Source organism: Sander vitreus, chromosome 6 (genome assembly GCF_031162955.1).
Source record: "Sander vitreus isolate 19-12246 chromosome 6, sanVit1, whole genome shotgun sequence".
In the NCBI taxonomy this organism is placed as follows: Eukaryota; Metazoa; Chordata; class Actinopteri; order Perciformes; family Percidae; genus Sander; species Sander vitreus.
Genome location: NC_135860.1, coordinates 21,450,877 through 21,467,722, shown reverse-complemented (window position 1 = coordinate 21,467,722; position 16,846 = coordinate 21,450,877). Strand labels below are relative to the sequence as shown.

Here is a 16,846-nt window from a genome sequence, read left to right as displayed (position 1 = left end):
AGACATTTTTCCAGACCTATTGCTTGGTAAAAATGTCAACTATGTCTGTCTTATGACGTACAACTGAGATGCTAAAAAATCTAGCGACATACACCAGTATCTACCTACAAAAGCCAAACAAACTTACACAGCAAACCACTTTGTGCACAGCTTGAAAAAAGACAAGTGAAATATTTTTCAGCAAAAATCCACCAAACAATTTCTTATAACAATAAGAATAAATAAATCCAGACTGGACCTGTGTAACACTCACATGTCCTGGTTCAGTGTGGTCTGTTATAACTTAACATGAGAAAAAAAAAGCAAAACATTTGAGCAGGAAAAGCATAGTCAACTTTGGTATTGTTACAGAAAATAAAAACAGAACAATGACAAAATGAAAGCATAAGTGCCTGTATTTTATAGATACACATTTTTTAATACATTATTTCTGAAAACCCGCCTCTTGTCTGGGGAGGGGGGGGTTTGCAGATATTAATACTGAACTTAATACGTAAGAGTTAACACAATACAGACATCTATCGCAGTACCAGGTACGTACATGCCTTTTTAAGAACACGGCTACAACACAAAGTCTTCATAAATAGTTGCATAAATGTTAAAGCTGCAACATTGCACATGGGAATTAATGCAAAATACGAGTGCATTTCTAGTAGCGGTTTGTTCATAGTGAAAATCCAGCTGCTGAGGGTCCGCAGGAAGCGACTTACCTAACAAAGGAGTCACTAATACTCGGCAAATGAAATAGCTTTTGTTCATTTGAGACAAATTCTTCAAAATTATAATGAAAGGCAGGAACTCGTTATTTACAAATAAGGCGAATGCAGGTAAAAACCGTTGAAGCTTTGCCGAATAGCTTGTTGAAGTTAATTTAGTTTCTCTTAGTGTCACAAACTGAAAAGATTATACCTTTTAAACTGAACAGGGACATAAAGATAAGCAAACTATTGCACTGCATGTAACTATAATGTGTTTGTGGAAAACATGGTTTTGGTCTTTATCTTATTCTAGAATAAGTGGACCCTGCTGATGGGTGCCACTTTGTTCACACATCTCACTCCTCTTTGTTTTCATTTGACGTACTAACTCACCTTTGTTTTCCCAAAGGTATGAATAAAGACAGTTCTCTGTTTCCTCACTGTACATGGTTTCATTTACAAAAAAGTAATCTCTCATTACAAAAAAACATTTTCTTGAGTTCAACCGAAAGCAGCCTGAATTTCTCTTATTATACAGTATCATATTTTCTCTGTTCAGCACTGTTCGACTTGCTCAAGCTTGCTGAGAAAGCTTGTTGAGAAAGCTCGGTTTTCTCTCCCTGCTAAGTCAAGGTTTGAAAGCTCAAACTGATTCCAGCAGTTCATTTGTTGTGCAGGCATAATGACAATATGCCAAGGTGTATTCAGGAGGGGAGTTGGGGAGAGTCAAAGGGTTTATCAGCAGAGTCGCTCAGTCAGCAGCAGCAGGACTTTTGTGGCGAGGTGAAGGAAAAGGTGATCATTGTGGAAAAGTTGCTGGTGGTCCTCTCAGTAACACAGCTCAACTGAACTAAGTTAACTTGTTACCCATCCTCCATAGTTTGCTTGCCAGGCAGGAATTCCTTCTATACCACAACAATGCAGACACAGGGCTCTACAGTACATGTTGCTGTCACAGCTACCTAGTGAGCTGTTTGTTAGATGTGGTTGAGTAGGCGGTTGTGAAGGAAGGCCTTAATGGTGCCAATGGGCCGAACATCGTTCTGGTGTTTCCGTCTCTCGATGAAGGAAATGAGTCTGGAGGTATCCAGATGTGAGGTGTGATGACTCTGAGATGTTGGCAGCGGCGGTGGCTGCGTATGATTTAAGGTGGAATGGCCAGTGTCAATGTTTATCACACTTCGAGGCTGGAGCCAGGGCTCCTGCAGGCAGGACGCTGCAGAGGGCCGTCGCTCCGGCTCGCCCTGGAGCAGCAGGCAGACAAAGTCCCTGGCAGCTGGGCTCACACCCTGGAAGTAGTCCTCGGGGAAGCTGAAGTCCAGGCGACAGATGTTCAGACACGTCTCCTCCAAACTCTCGTCCAAGAAGGGAGAGGCGCCACTAAGTACAACGTAGGTCACCACCCCTGTATAAATCATCCAGTCAATACACCAGGAGATAAATCAATAAAATAGGTCGGTCAGTCAATTAGTTTGCAACAGGAAATTATGGGTTATGTTTATCAAGTCACCTGCACAATATATTACCAAACTATGTATTTATAAATACGTTTCTTATGGTGTTATATACAAGTTACAAACTACTTGTGCTTAGTTACAGACCTAAGCTCCAAAGGTCAGACATCAGTGAGGCAGGCTGACCCAGGATCAGCTCAGGAGCAGAGAACTCTGGGCTTCCCAGGAGAGGATGGATGTAGAAGGAGGAAGGGTTCAGCTGAATGGCATCGCCAAAATCTGTCAGCTTGATCACTGGCTGGGAAGACACATGTTCCACCACAATGTTCTCTGGCTGCGGGAGCAGGGAAAAGGAACGTTAGACCTAGAAAAAACATCGTTCTTAACAGCAGAACATCCACTGGGCCAAACTGAGACTCAGCTTTTATTATTTTAAGCTGACTCTTGTGATACTTAACTAACTACTCATAATCTACGAATTCGTTAGCTCTACACTGATCTCAGAATATGTATTTACTTTGAGATCAAGGTGTGCTATCCTCCAGCTGTGCAGGTAGTGGAGAGCTTCAAGAATATCTCTGAGGTAGAGAGCCACCTTCTCCTCTGTAAGGTTGCCCCAGCTCACTACATAGTCCAGGAAACGTCCCTGGTCTGCCCTGAAAATAAAAACACATATTGCATTTGTATGTCATTGGCGACTTGAAATTCACAATTTGTTTTAATACATCTTTAAAACAATGAGGAGTCACAACAGCCACAGGGAAACACAACTGTACTTACATCTCTTGGACAAGTGCGTAGCTGTTGGCCGTCTCATACGTGTCCAGCAGCTTGACCAGGTTGGGATGGTCTAGAGTCTGTAGGAGTCTGACCTCCTGCAGCACCTGCTCTCGACGCAGCAGCTTCTTGTTAATGTGTTTCACTGCAACTGTCCGTTTACTCCCTCTCTGGTCACAGCGCTTAGTCACTGAGAACCGGCCCCTGGGGAGCACAAGCGAGGGTTAGAAGAATATATGAATACCTATTTAAAATATATGTTATTTTTTCTTCACTCTGGATCTCAGGTACACTTTCAAAATTTGTCGGATTTAATGAATGCTTTACTTCAAATAGTGACAACCATTCTTTTTATCTTCTCCCTCCCATTTACTGTAACTATAGTGTATTTGCCTGGACTGGATTTAACAGGCAGAATCAGTTGGGGAGGATACATGCAATTACATTTGTCGGATCAGCCTAAGTCATAATATATTAGCTATTGTAGTCAGTTAGCAAGACATTTAAAATTTCTCCTCTTCCAAAAACCCTTAGTTCTACTTTACAACTACCCGACTCCTACTATTAATGCAACTGGTAACCATGTCAGTAATATTGAGAATGTATTAGCTTTGATGTGGTCAAGGAAGAGTCAAACAGTAAAAGTTCAAATAAAAGGGGAGTTAATCGGCACATTCTTACCTTCCTAGTTCAGTGATCTCTGTGTAGTGGGACTCAAAGCTGCTTTTCCAGAGTACTTCACTGCCATCATCAGGGGTTACTGAAAACACAATTATATTGGATTAAGTACACTGCTGTGCTCGCTTTTGAAAGCATCTATTTAAGTAGGGCTTTTTCTTTTTTGTTTGCTTAACAGAAATTAAAGTTAAATGAATGTGTACAGTTTCACTGGTTCAAACCCTACCTGAGGTGGTCTAAGTACAACAATGTACCCAATCATTTTGCTTTACAGAACAAACCCAGTTAGCTCACTGGCAAATGCATAGTTAAAGGGTTTATACCATGACAGGGCTCTCACCGGAAACTCTGAGGCTGGCGGAGGAAGTGACAGAGCCTGCTACATTTGTGGCAACACAGGTGTACACACCACTATCCTCTAGAGACACTCCCAGGATATGGAGAGCTGCCTCTCCTGTCTCACTGTAGAGAGAGAGGGGGGGGAGAGAGAGAGATAAACCATTGATCACATTGCATTATGCAACCCGGAGATTTTCCTATGAATGGCCAAACATACAGTACCATTTTATATTTCTTAGAATTAAAGCTTTATATCCCATGAATCTGATGCTTTAATTAAGTCAGTTCAAACTCAAGTCTAGATATATGCCGTCACCTGTAAGTGATGCTGTACTGTCCGTTGTTGCTCAGAGTGTTGTTGTCAGGTCCCCGCCAGGTGACGGTGGCCCGGGGTCGACCACACACTTTGCACTTGAAAGTAACACTGTCGCCACCCTCACATGCTACATCCCTAACAGGGATCAGGAACTCTGGAAGAGCTGGAGAGAAATAATAGAAGTCAAAACCTTGAATCCCAAATCAGCTTAAAACACATTTCTATACATGTTAAAAGTTAAAGGTTTCTAAGTAACAGCCCATGACAGGAGGGGGTAGATTTTTAAAAGGCCTTAATGTCCAATTCAAGCATGTATATTTCTTAAGGTTTATTGGTTCATTCTCTCTTTAGGTTTCCTTCATCATTTTAACACACACCCGCATGCACACACTAACCCACTCCTCGTTCAACAAGAACAATGTGTACATACCATCATGGATGAAGTTGGGATTTAGAAGCTGTAATGAAAATGTAAGGACAACATTAGATGTTTTGCACAAACAAAAACGTAAAGAGCAAATAAATTGGGTTTGTAAAAATGATCTTCACAATCTACCTTGACAGAGACTTTGTTGGCCAGGCTGTCCTGAGACTTGCGATAGCCGTTTTCCATCTTTCTCCCTTCTTTGTCTCTTTTCTCAGACTTTCGACGGATACGGAGTGCTGTGTGCCATGATAATGATTTTCTAAAGCAAACCAGACCAGTCTCAGTTTCTATTCCGTTTTTGCATAATCATGATGAATTCTGACATTTGCACAGAACAGGACAAGTGTCTCGTATTCTTACTTGATGGTTCCTTCAGGGAGTTCGGGTGTGATTGAGGTTGAGGTATGTCCTAATACATAGCCAGGGATCCAGCCCTCAGCGGCAGGGCAGTGCTCATTGGAGGCTCGGTACACCAGGAACATGTTTTGCTGGTTGCTAGCTAGCATTTGGACCACCTCACCCTGCACCACACTGATCTCATCCTCCTTCACTGCCACATAGTCCTGGGTCACCAACATGGTGGACACACTGCTGCTGCTACTGCTTTCACTCTGTCAAAGAAGATTGTAAAACTTTAGACCTAAACACACAACACTGTTTAAACAAATCACAATGTGAGACTGCACATGCATGCAAACCAACAACACACACACTTACACACACACACACACACACACACACACACACACACACACACACACACACACACACACACACACACACACACACACACACAGCTAAAAAAGGGGAGTACAGAAGTGTATCAGTAGCTTCACACCAATGAAATGCAGGATTTGATCGATGGTTACACACACAAATGACCTTGCTATTATGCTTGATGCATGCAGGAAGCATTGCAAAATTATTTCATTTATCTTGCATACAGATGGGTAAAGCAATAATGTACATCTACAGTGGTGACTAAGAAGTAATTGTATAAGACAGAAGTTATGTTCTGAGAAGATGTAAAGCAGAAGTTATGACCCTCAGGTCAGATTCTGAAATACGGATCGGATTTGTGTTCCAAAGAACAGAGTGAAGTTGAAGTAAAGAACTTTCCAAGAAAAATAACAGAAGACAATCTTTAAGCTTGAAGAGAGACAGAGCAGGTTGAAGTAAAGCAAACTGGTGCTGGTGTAGTCTCGACGTTTACCATTAAAGGAACAAAGGAAATGGAGGTAAAATGTGAAAGAGCTCCTCATCCGTGACAAAGTTTTGACCAGAGAATTTTTATTTATTTATTTATTTTTTATAATTTGGCAACTATTAGTGTTTATTAGCTGCAGTAGAGAAGCAAACACACACTGAAGCTCAGAGAGTCTAAGAAAGCAGATACAACAGCTGCTCTATGAGTCAGATCCACACTGTTAGTACATTCTGGGAGAGCCAGAATATTCTCTCTCACACACACTGTCGGTGAAGTTAGTGCACTCAGATAGCCGTTAATCTCCAGTGTAGTAGTCGATGCATGTACAAGCCATTCTCAGAGCCAGCGGCAGGGTGACTGACGGACAGCCAGTCAGTGAGGGTGGGGTTAGTGACTAGTGAGTAGCTCTAGGCCTCACTAAAGCCTGGGCCTCAACTTGGCATCTTACCCCGTTACTCTGGGTGGAGTGTATGGACTGCTCGCTGGTGGAGGAGCAGGTGCTCATGCGGTCTATGTCCTTACTGTGGGTGGAGTGGCGGTGATGAGAGGGCGTCCCATGGCTTCCTCTGCCCAAAGAGTCCCCTCCCCCACCACTGTCAATGGGGTAGGAGAAGGAACCAGGCCAGCTGGCGGGAGAGGGAGGCACAGCTGGGACCATAGCCCAGAAAGAGTTGCCTTTATGGGCTGGGCTGGAGGGGACAAATGCTTCCTTTCCTCCACCTCCAGGGGACAGAGGTGAAATCAGAGGAGAAACTGTCCCAACCCGAGGGCTTTTTAGGGGCAAATTAAGAGGAGCCACAGCCATCTGTGGTATTCCAGCTGTTTGATGTTTCTGGTTTTCTTCATAGCCCCCCAGACCCGGTCTGACACTGGCCTCCATGCTGTCTGATGCTCTGTTACTGTTATTACTGTTACTTCCATGAGGACTATTCAGCATCCTCATCTTAGGGACCTCTGAGGCCAACACCTCTCCATTTGTGGTTGTGTCTGAGTAGGGGTTAGAGGGGAGGGACTGAGGGGATGGAGGGTGGCAGGGTGACCACATACCTGCTGATCTGTCGGGCCCCTCAGGGCCCGGGGGATGGTGGTGGTGGACGGGCTGGGGGAGGCGTGAGGATGGCTGGGGGATGCGGGAGGGTCGGGAGCGAGGGCCGCACAGAGAAGAGGAGCTGCTCCCTGATCCTCCAGAGCCACCGCCGCCACCTCCCCCACCCATGTTGGAGGTACTGTTGGAGCTGCTACCTCCTGGCAGGCCACCAGTACTACTGCTGCTACTGCTGGGTGGACCGCCTGGCCCGCCACCACCCACGTGGTTCCTCTGGTACTCTATGGGGGATGTCAGAGCTGTCGGAGAGGATGAGGGGCAAGATTTCACTTATGACACAAAAGCATATTTAAATAAAAACTCATAATAATCAAGACAGAACTCTTAAGAAAACACTAGAGAGTATTTAGTTCCAAGAGGTTGAAAAAGATCTAGTACAATATTGAAAACTCAAAAATAATGCTACTTGTGCACATTTCCATTAAAGGACCAAGTCCAGCATCATTTTGGTGTAAGCTTGTAATTTTGTGTGCACAGTAATAGGCACATCATACTCTTACCATTGAGGAAATTGCGCTGGTTCTCCAGTATCTGGCTGACCTGGTGGACCCAGACTTGACTGACTCCAGGGCTGATTGAATGGAGGGTGTATCGCTCCAGGCTGCCACTCGATGATCTGGAGGTGAGCGTGAACTTGCAGGGGTCGTCTGCATTTTCTTCTAAACCCAACCAGCTCACCTGAAGTGATGAGAAAAGAAAAGAAGGAAGAGAGAAGAAAAAGGAAGAGAGAGGAAGTGTGGCAAAGAAAAATGTAAGTGTTTTGATTAAGAAGCTACAGTACAATCAGAATGTGAACATGCAATACATATACAAGGGGGTTAAAGTGGGCTGGAACAACTATTTGGTAAAGTCAGTTGAACAGGTGAAGATCACTTTGTTGGTATGCATACCAGTTACAAACCGGCTCGGTAGTGCATATCCAGTGTTTTTAGCTGAGCTAGAAAGAGAATATTAGTTTAAAATAGATTGGTGATGCTGTTTTGCCCTCATTCTTCATCGTGTGTTTTATGTGGAGTAACTGCGTCGGACTCCGTTTAAAAAAAATAGCCTTTTAAATGCTTGTCAGCAACCGGTCATACGGTAACTTAGGAGGCAATTTGGCACGCAGTTAACCCACCAGTCATCATTTTGTTTTACTCATGTCCATTGCACCTGGTGACCACTGTTTTGGAAGAAGAACACAATGAGAGTAACAGGTGAACTAGCTTTAAAAGTGAGTTTTCTTGAAGTGCTGTGTAGTGTAGGGCTGCACAAAATGAGGAAAATATGGGATAACATTATTGAGTATCGCGATAACGATACTACGATAAATAAATAAGAGATAAACATTCTATTTTGGAACAAATTGAACATTGAACTGAATATAAAAGGCACCACTGAAAAGAGAATGACAGTTACATTTTACGGTGCAGTTTCCTACTGATATTAACACAAAGAATCTCTGAGTATCTTTCGCAATATGATGCAGCCTTCCACAATGTGTTTATTGCGTCAGTTGATATCGCGATGATGATTAAACAAAAATAATATATTGTGCAGCCCTAGTGTAGTGGATAGACACTTTAAAGTAGTAAGAAGATTTAAAATGTTAAATTTGAGAATAGAATTTGGTGTGGTGTTAGCACATCCTCCCCCCAGATCGTAGGGTTCCACTAAACTGCCAGATCCCACTTTAACCCCTGCATGGACAGTGTAATTTTATCAATTGTGGGAGGCTTTTATTTTGCTCTAACTGTAGCTTGCTCTAACATTTTATTGAGCTGCACTTACCTTGATGTTGTTCTTGAAGAGGTAGCCAGGAGAAGAGAAGCCCTTCTTTTTGTCTATGGGCTCGCTGAAGATGACAATCTGCTCAAACAGGAAGACTCTCCTCTCTTTCATCCTGGACAGAAGTCCTCCATCCTGGTCTGCCACCATGAAGGTGTCTTGTAAGAGCAATCTGCCCTGCGCGACAATTTTACCCTGAAGAAAGAGGGAGAGCAGAGAGAAAGAAAATCAGAAGACAGGGACAGCAGAGGACAGCATGCTCATCAACGTTTTGACTGCCAGTTTTATTATTATTAAAGGTCTTATGACCTCATAAGGAGCAAGATTCTAGATCGGCCCGTTACCTCCCCTTTCTCTGTTTTGCCCGCCCAGAGAATTTGGCCCACCCATGAGAGAGAGACATCATGGCTTTCAAACGAGCAAAGTGGCAGTTGGTCAAGGCCACACCCCCACCTTGCCTCCCCCTCTCTAGTCCTCAATAGCTACAGACACAGAAATGGCACATACTAAGGAAAGCTCATTGTGGGACTGGTTCCAGCGGCTGTAATTCTGCACCAAGGCTGAATTTCAGGAACGAGACTTCAGATACAGTATTAGGGGACCACTAAGGCCTATATAAAAGAGACTTCAGATACAGTATTAGGGGACAACTAAGGCCTATATAAAAGAGACTTCAGATACAGTATTAGGGGACAACTAAGGTCTATATAAAAGAGACTTCAGATACAGTATTAGGGGACAACTAAGGCCTATATAAAAGAGACTTCAGATACAGTATTAGGGGACCACTAAGGTCTATATAAAAGAGACTTCAGATACAGTATTAGCGGGACAACTAAGGCCTATATAAAAGAGACTTCAGATACAGTATTAGGGGGACAACTAAGGCCTATATAAAAGAGACTTCAGATACAGTATTAGGGGACCACTAAGGCCTATATAAAAGAGACTTCAGATACAGTATTAGGGGACCACTAAGGCCTATATAAAAGCATCCAAAAAGCACCATGTCATGGGACCTTTAATAAATAAAATTGTGAATAGGCAAAAGACAGTCTAAAACAAAAGCAATGTCTAATACATCACAAACTACCTACAGTACTACATATCTGCAAAAATGTGTGCACACTGACACCTAGAGGCAGTTGACTGAAAATAGAAATTGATTTCTACAGGGTGTACAGTAAACTATTTACATTGATACCTTATTTAATTCAGTATAGTTGTCCAAGCACAAACACAGACAGGCACTGACATGCACAAACTTCTGAGAGGATAAAGAGCGGTCTTACATCGAAGCCTTGAAGGCGCCCAACATTCATCATGTCATTGCAGCGCTTGGGGACCACACACATCACCTCTACAGCTTTCTATAGTAGAACATGAGAGTAACACAAACTTTAAGAGACAAATTGCAAGAGATTCAAGTAAACAAAAAGTTAGAGGATTGGAATGTGAGTCTTAGCATAATAAAATAGATTATTATACATTATCACTTTAAGAAAGTTTGAGCTGCAACCTGGGCATCACATTACCTCCAGCTCCGTCGTATCCACTCCAGCTTTCTTAGAAATTTTGAGAAGATCCTGTTAAAGAGGTCAAATGTTTAGAAAAATGTTTATTGTGTTGATGAATATGAAAAGTACTTTTACTTAGTGTGAATGCAGCCTGCAAGGTAAGAACACTACAGTAGATTTACCTTCAGTAGTAACTGGTACTTCATTATACGTTGGACGGGTTTGATTAGCAGGTCAGTAATCTGCAATCTGTGGCCCAATCGCTGCTTGAGGTCCTGATGAAAGATACAAATATTATTATCTCTATACTAAAATACTGATTACCTGGATAATACAACATAGAGAACATTCTATATAGGCTTGGGTAGGTGTAAAAATAATCTTACTTCAAAGTAAGTGTCAATGTACTCTGACACAATGTGCTCAGATTTAGGTTTGTTCTGGCAGTACACGATGTACATGTGTAGCCTCCGCTCCTGCAAATGGAACAAAACCAGAAAACAAAGGTAGCTTTTAGAAGTCAGAAAAAAATATGACAGTTTAAACTATTATTTCCTTGCTCTCTCTTTTCAATTCAATAAAATTGACTTGATAATCCACCCTTCAACAAAAGATGTAATGCAAAACAAATGTGAATAGGTTCCTCACCTGTTTGACAAATAAAGGAGCCAGCCTGTCAGGATCCTCTAAACACTTCTCAAGCTCTCCAAGGAAAAGACTGGGGACAGATCAAGAGAGAAACACGTGATTAAACCTGCTAAGGAACTTGGTACTGCCTGTATTTTTACTTTATGTTGTCCGTCTTCACGCTGTGGCAGATAATGCAACTGTAATAAAAATTGTAGTGGATATTGTACGGCATGTTAACTGGAGAAGACTGCCAGCATACTCTTTGTGCCAGTCATAGATCTGATGGATGTTTCCAAAGACGATCTTGTCTTTTCCTCTCATGTCGTCTGGAACTCCTTCTTCTTTCATCCTGCTCATGTAGCCCTGAGGGAAGAAAGGTCGACTCGTTTGTAAAACATACAGCAAACACCGACCAAAAATAAATCTCTGAATGTCTCTTTTTTTTTTACCTCCACCACAGATCCCAGGTCTCTGACATAGTCTCTCTCAGTCTCCACCAGCTCCAGAAGCACATAACTGGAAGACACAAAACAGAAATTGTCACTGTGTAATACAAATGTAATGCACTCAGCTGTGGATGAACATCAGAAATGTTCCATATAAGCACACAAATGAAGACAAACGTGATTAACTGATTGAACTCAAGCAGCTTTTGTTTATCAAAACACTAACATGACACAGGCTTATAACTTACTGTCTTCTCTTGAAGAAGCCAGACTTGCGCTCATCCAACTCATCGATGGGTGAAGAGGAGGAGAGGAGGGAGTTGTCGGAGGGGTTGAAGGAGGGAGAGCTGCTGTCGCCCTGCTCTACCGACAGAGAGCTGGGACGATCCTCCAGTGACTGAGGAAAGACGAGGACAGAGGCAAGGAGAGGAGGACCAGAGTGCAAAGGGGGAAAAACGGAAGATTGAAGAAAAAAGGAACTGTCACTGAGCTGAAAAAAACAGCTGAAAGAGTATTTACAGTATGTGGTCTCATCTTTTAGACAGCATGTTTCATTTAACGGTATTAACTTTACTTTGGTATGTGTCCATACTCTATGTAAGCCAGTGGGCATGTGTGTTAGGGATATTGGCCAGTGCGATGCCCATTTGTTGGAAGAGTGGACAGCTGGCATAGTGAGTCACAGTCCTGACAGATGACTAGTTAGGCCATGATGCCATTCTCTGTCAACAACACCAGAAAAAAAGTGTGTGTGTGTGTGTGTGTGTGTGTGTGTGTGCTTGTAATCTATCAGAAGTCTTCTGTGTATAAATGCGCCACATTTGCGTGTACTTGTGAGTTATGTTTATTATTTTTATCTCACCATCTTGCTCTTCACCAGCTCTTCGATGGCACTGACCAGTTCAGCAGCACTCGGTGTCTCTGAACTGTTGGGACGAGCGGACAGACGAGATGCAGACTGATAAAGGACAGAGAAAATGGAAGAAAGAAGGAAAGTTAATGGTGAAGGTGTAAAACATGACAAATGTAACACTTGGCAGAGCTGCATTCGAACAGGAGTCATACATTCTCAACGGCTACTACTGTGAATGTGATCAGGCTCACCATTGTTGAGTTTGGACCCCGATATTCCACATGTCCAAATAAGGACTTGGTGGGTGTGATCTCCCTAATAAAAGGGTTAACTGGGGCCAAGTTGGAGTCAACAGGGTTAACAGTTATGAGGAGGGTTTAGGTCAATGGCAAGCTCTAGGATTGGACTGCTCTTCAAGCATGAGCGCCATGATTGGTTAAACAACTTATATACAGCAAACATTGTTGCTTAATACTCCATTGGAGAGAATGTTTGCCTCCGCAACAGAGCCCAGTCCAAGGCATAGTGGCAGGCAACGTTTTAAAAGGCAACTGTTCAAAACCAGACTTAATGGGAATTCACCATTTAGTCCCACAAACACCTCACAACTGCAACAACACATGGATGGAGTATCCACTTCAGCAACAGTAGAACAATTACACTCCACAGAAATGACATTTAGTCGAAGAAAGAAAAAGAAAAAAGTTCAATAAAGAAGGATCCAAAGTGGAGATGAAGTGGCTTGTTTACATGGAGAGATAGGGAAACTGGGAAAGAAGAGAAGCAGAACAAAAATCAACGTAATGCTGAAGGGAGGAACATGCAACCATCAAGGAAATAAGAGAAAAACAAGAAAGGTTATTAGTGCCAAAGTAAAATTGTAGATGTGTTATTGTAAGCCTTGTGTGGACCTCTACATGGAACCAAACACAAAACTCTGCTTAAATTATGATTAATGTAGATAAAATATTTTAAGGAATTAGCAATTTTGAAAAGAACAAGTGTAAAAAGTTCAAAAGGTTCATCTTTCTGCAAACAGCAATTTATTTTGTGTGTTTTTGCACTTATCTGTGTTATCTTATCTTTCACATCCCCCCAGTTAATTGACAAAACATTTTATATATATATATATATATATATATATGTATATACACATGTATTTGTGTGTCACCATATTGCTGATGAAGCAAAGCATGTTTGGCCGATTTTAAAGATATTGAGATTGCCCTGCGTGACCAACCTTGTCGTCCTGGGAGTCGGGCTGCAGCAGGCTGTGTTGCTGGATGGCCATAGGTGGAGGTAGAGGGACGGCATCAGCCCCCTCCTCTCCTTCCTCCTCACCGCAGCTCTGCATGCCTGATGAGGAAGACTTGGACAGGGTACCACTGCTCAGCCCCTCATTACGCATTCGCTGGAGACAGAGAGGAGAACAATGATTGTCAGTTGGTAGGTCGGAACCAAAACTCTTTGAATGTTCTGGCAGGGTCGGTTATCCACTGCTTTATCTGTTCTTACTTCCTCCAGTGTCTCGTCCTGTGGCGTGGCGGCGCTGTCGTCAGAGTCCTTCTGCGAGCCGGCCATTGTGTCCATGTTCTTCCTCGTAACTTCTCGGTTCTTCTTGTGCTTGTGGGCGAGCTTCTTGACGTGGCCATCAGCTTTGCCGGAGCTCAGCCGCCGCACTGGGCTGGTCAGCCACTTCCGTAAGGTGTTCCCAGGACGTTTGGGTCCTGGTGAACTGTGAGGACCCAGCGTCTGGCTGGAGCCTGGGTGTAGGGCGTCATTACTGGATACAGACAAGGTGTCTAAGGGTGAACAGGAGAAAAGAAAGAGAAGGTTGATATTAATAAGTATAATCAGTGATTTGAATGTATACAAAAGGGGTTATCTCACCAAAAAATCTAAACACAAGATTGAAACTTGCTATTAGTCATTCTAAATTAAGACAATCTGATGACGTCACTGCTTTGTGTAGTCAGGAATCAAAATGCTTCAATCAGTTGGCCAATACTAATAGCAGTGGTTTTTCTTATCATTGCTTCACAGGTAACAACTAACCCATTTGATTAATGTTGTCTGGTGCTGTAAAAAGATTGAAGCTTTGTTTATCAGTAGTTCATGTATTCAAGTTGTGTAACAAAGAATAAACAACATTTTACATGCAGTCACCATATATGCACGTGTGAGTTTTCATAGAGTGAGAAACACTGAAGGAAAACAGGGTATATGATAACAATGTGTGTGCTTCTGTTTGTTTGTACAGGGTTTGTACGTGTTATGTGCAGTAGGCAGGCTGGCCTTTTCACAGTGATGGAGGCGCCGTAGGGAATCTGTAGGAGGAAAGCTCTTCTTCGACTAGTGATGGAGCGATGAAAAAAAAAAAAAAACAGGATAAAGGGATGCTTGAGGCTTTGTCTGAATGCTTCAAAGATCCATCCCCCTATCTGTCTTACTGGTCTGCTCATTCGATCCATCCTATCTTTAGCCTAACCCCATTTCTCCTACATTACCCTGACATTCCCTCAGTGCCCTTCCAGTGGAGAAAACGTGATGCAGTGCCCTTTTTATTTTTTTACTCCCATGCCTCTCAGACAGCCTGAATCCACTGCTGCTTTGGATGATAATGTTGAGGTTGGATTTGTTTGTGTGCTGTCACACCGTGCAACATGACCCCAACTCTGACACCACACATCAGTCCCTGGACAAGACCTCCTCTAAGACCTCATAGTTCAAAACAAGGTAACAGCATGATTTAAGAGTATCCCTTACTCTGCTGCCATTGTGAGAGCAAAGAGAAATAACCCTCTAGATTTGACTTTGAAGAGCTTCCGCAATTACCCAAGCATGAGCAGGGTGCCTCTTACTATCTATCAAAAACTAGGACTGGGACACATTCCAGGAACACAGAGTTCTCATTAAAAGTCTCTCAATACGCTCCTAAACTGATGTCTTCTATCCCTTTAAAATGCAAAGCTGATCAGAGCTGTAGCTAAACTAAATCAGAACAGTCTTTCTTTGTGCAGGAAGATCTCAGGAGATGATGTTCTCATTGTGCAGATGATCATGATCTCCAGAGAGGGCATGACTATACTTTACTCCTATTGCATCACATAGTGAGTTGTTGAGTCGAAGCAAAATGTAGAAAAGAATACAATTAGATTGTTTCATGTTTTTGAGAAACTTAGTGATCTATATTTGATGATACTTTGCAGCAGATTGACTAAAATGTAAAATGTTTCAGCTTCAGCCTCTCCATCATTTAGCTATAAAAGTGGTTAAAAAGATGCAGCTCTGTCCAAGTTGAATGTCTCTTATGAATGGCAGGTGTGGAAATTCTGCCTTCACTTCTACACTGAATAAACACATCTGCATATGAACATGCGTGTCAGTCATTCAGCCTCTGGGAGACTCATTTTTGCTGCGCACTGCTGATATGAAGCATGTGTTCTCACATCGCATGCAAGGGAGGAAGAAAGCACAGTTCCCAGAATAACAAGTATCTCCCACACCATTAAGACTCTGAAGCCATGTTATTTGAGACTGCTCTCACCATATCATTCTGAAAAACGCCCAGGTCATTTGGAGATATCTTCAGTATAACCTGAGCGATAATAGTCATGATCTTTCACCGATTCTGCTATACTTAGGTTGCCTCAGGCAAGATTTTCTTAGCCATGAGTCAGGTGAACAATACTGTGAATAAGTCAAGGCAGAGCAGGTAAGAACACATCGTTTCATCCTGTTTTCATCCTGCAATTTATTTTTTACCAGACAGAAAGTCAGACGGATACTGTTCCATCTCCCAGGGAAGGGGAAGCTTGAACTGCTCTGAAGATCTATAAATTCCACCCAAAGGGCATATTAAAAGACGATGAGAGGTGGGGTACAGGGGTTGTCCATCTTGCTTGAGGGCAATTTGATGGAAGATAATCCCTTTTTGTTGGCACAGATCTTTACATGCAAACTCACTGTTTAGTAAAGAATTTAGGGAAGCTGTGATTTAGCTGCCGCCACCATCTCTCCTGCAGTACCAAATGAAAACCAGAGTCACAAATGTTTGTCACAATACTGCCCTGGAATGTTTTAGTCATGGGTACAATCATGGAGACTGTTTTGGGCTGTAATTATGATGATACAGAATCCCCTTAGCATTTATTATTATTGTTGGTCTCCAATGACTATTAAAACCTTCCTTAATGAATTCTGTATAATGTTACTTCAGTAGATAACACCAGCACATTTGATCCATTATTGATACTAAGAGCAATAGGTAAAGGTGCTGAGGGGGTCTTTGAAATACTTTGGGTAGTAACTGCACACTGTAACTGTTTTCTAATGTTTTCTTATTTTCTAATGTAAACCAGGTCCCTTTCTACTATTTTTATTACAAGTGGCCAACAACACTGATGAACCACAGTACACACCTACTTGCAAACCAAATTCATAATTGAACACCTAGGTGGACACTCTTAAAGGGAATGAACCAGAGAGCCAGACACAGGAGTCAGGGCCCCTCATGTAGAGCAAACAGAGCGTGGTTCCTGGACACACACTGGTCACAATCTCACATGTAACCATGTTGTAAGCAAGTACGTCTTAGCTATTACAAGTTAAGCAGACAAATATTTTACAGTC

The 16,846-nt window shown here is 42.5% G+C and overlaps 1 protein-coding gene across 1 annotated transcript in view; it reads right to left on the bottom strand.

The window, feature by feature from the left end:
* Window positions 1-326: 326 nt before the first annotated feature.
* Window positions 327-16,846, bottom strand: part of triob (trio Rho guanine nucleotide exchange factor b) — a 112,606-nt gene continuing 96,086 nt past the window's right edge. The window contains exons 38-61 of the mRNA XM_078253422.1: window positions 13,730-14,016; window positions 13,455-13,625; window positions 12,224-12,319; window positions 11,610-11,758; window positions 11,365-11,431; window positions 11,175-11,278; window positions 10,934-11,003; window positions 10,672-10,761; window positions 10,468-10,560; window positions 10,304-10,354; window positions 10,061-10,138; window positions 8,772-8,963; window positions 7,502-7,679; window positions 6,345-7,240; window positions 5,050-5,300; window positions 4,819-4,948; window positions 4,693-4,720; window positions 4,263-4,425; window positions 3,948-4,069; window positions 3,611-3,689; window positions 2,933-3,133; window positions 2,670-2,808; window positions 2,300-2,486; window positions 327-2,103 (exon numbers count right to left, since the gene is read on the bottom strand). Of these exons, the coding sequence (XP_078109548.1) occupies window positions 1,676-2,103; window positions 2,300-2,486; window positions 2,670-2,808; window positions 2,933-3,133; window positions 3,611-3,689; window positions 3,948-4,069; window positions 4,263-4,425; window positions 4,693-4,720; window positions 4,819-4,948; window positions 5,050-5,300; window positions 6,345-7,240; window positions 7,502-7,679; window positions 8,772-8,963; window positions 10,061-10,138; window positions 10,304-10,354; window positions 10,468-10,560; window positions 10,672-10,761; window positions 10,934-11,003; window positions 11,175-11,278; window positions 11,365-11,431; window positions 11,610-11,758; window positions 12,224-12,319; window positions 13,455-13,625; window positions 13,730-14,016 (4,250 nt within the window). The 3' untranslated portion in view covers window positions 327-1,675. The remainder of the gene's footprint in view (window positions 2,104-2,299; window positions 2,487-2,669; window positions 2,809-2,932; window positions 3,134-3,610; window positions 3,690-3,947; window positions 4,070-4,262; window positions 4,426-4,692; window positions 4,721-4,818; window positions 4,949-5,049; window positions 5,301-6,344; window positions 7,241-7,501; window positions 7,680-8,771; window positions 8,964-10,060; window positions 10,139-10,303; window positions 10,355-10,467; window positions 10,561-10,671; window positions 10,762-10,933; window positions 11,004-11,174; window positions 11,279-11,364; window positions 11,432-11,609; window positions 11,759-12,223; window positions 12,320-13,454; window positions 13,626-13,729; window positions 14,017-16,846) is intronic.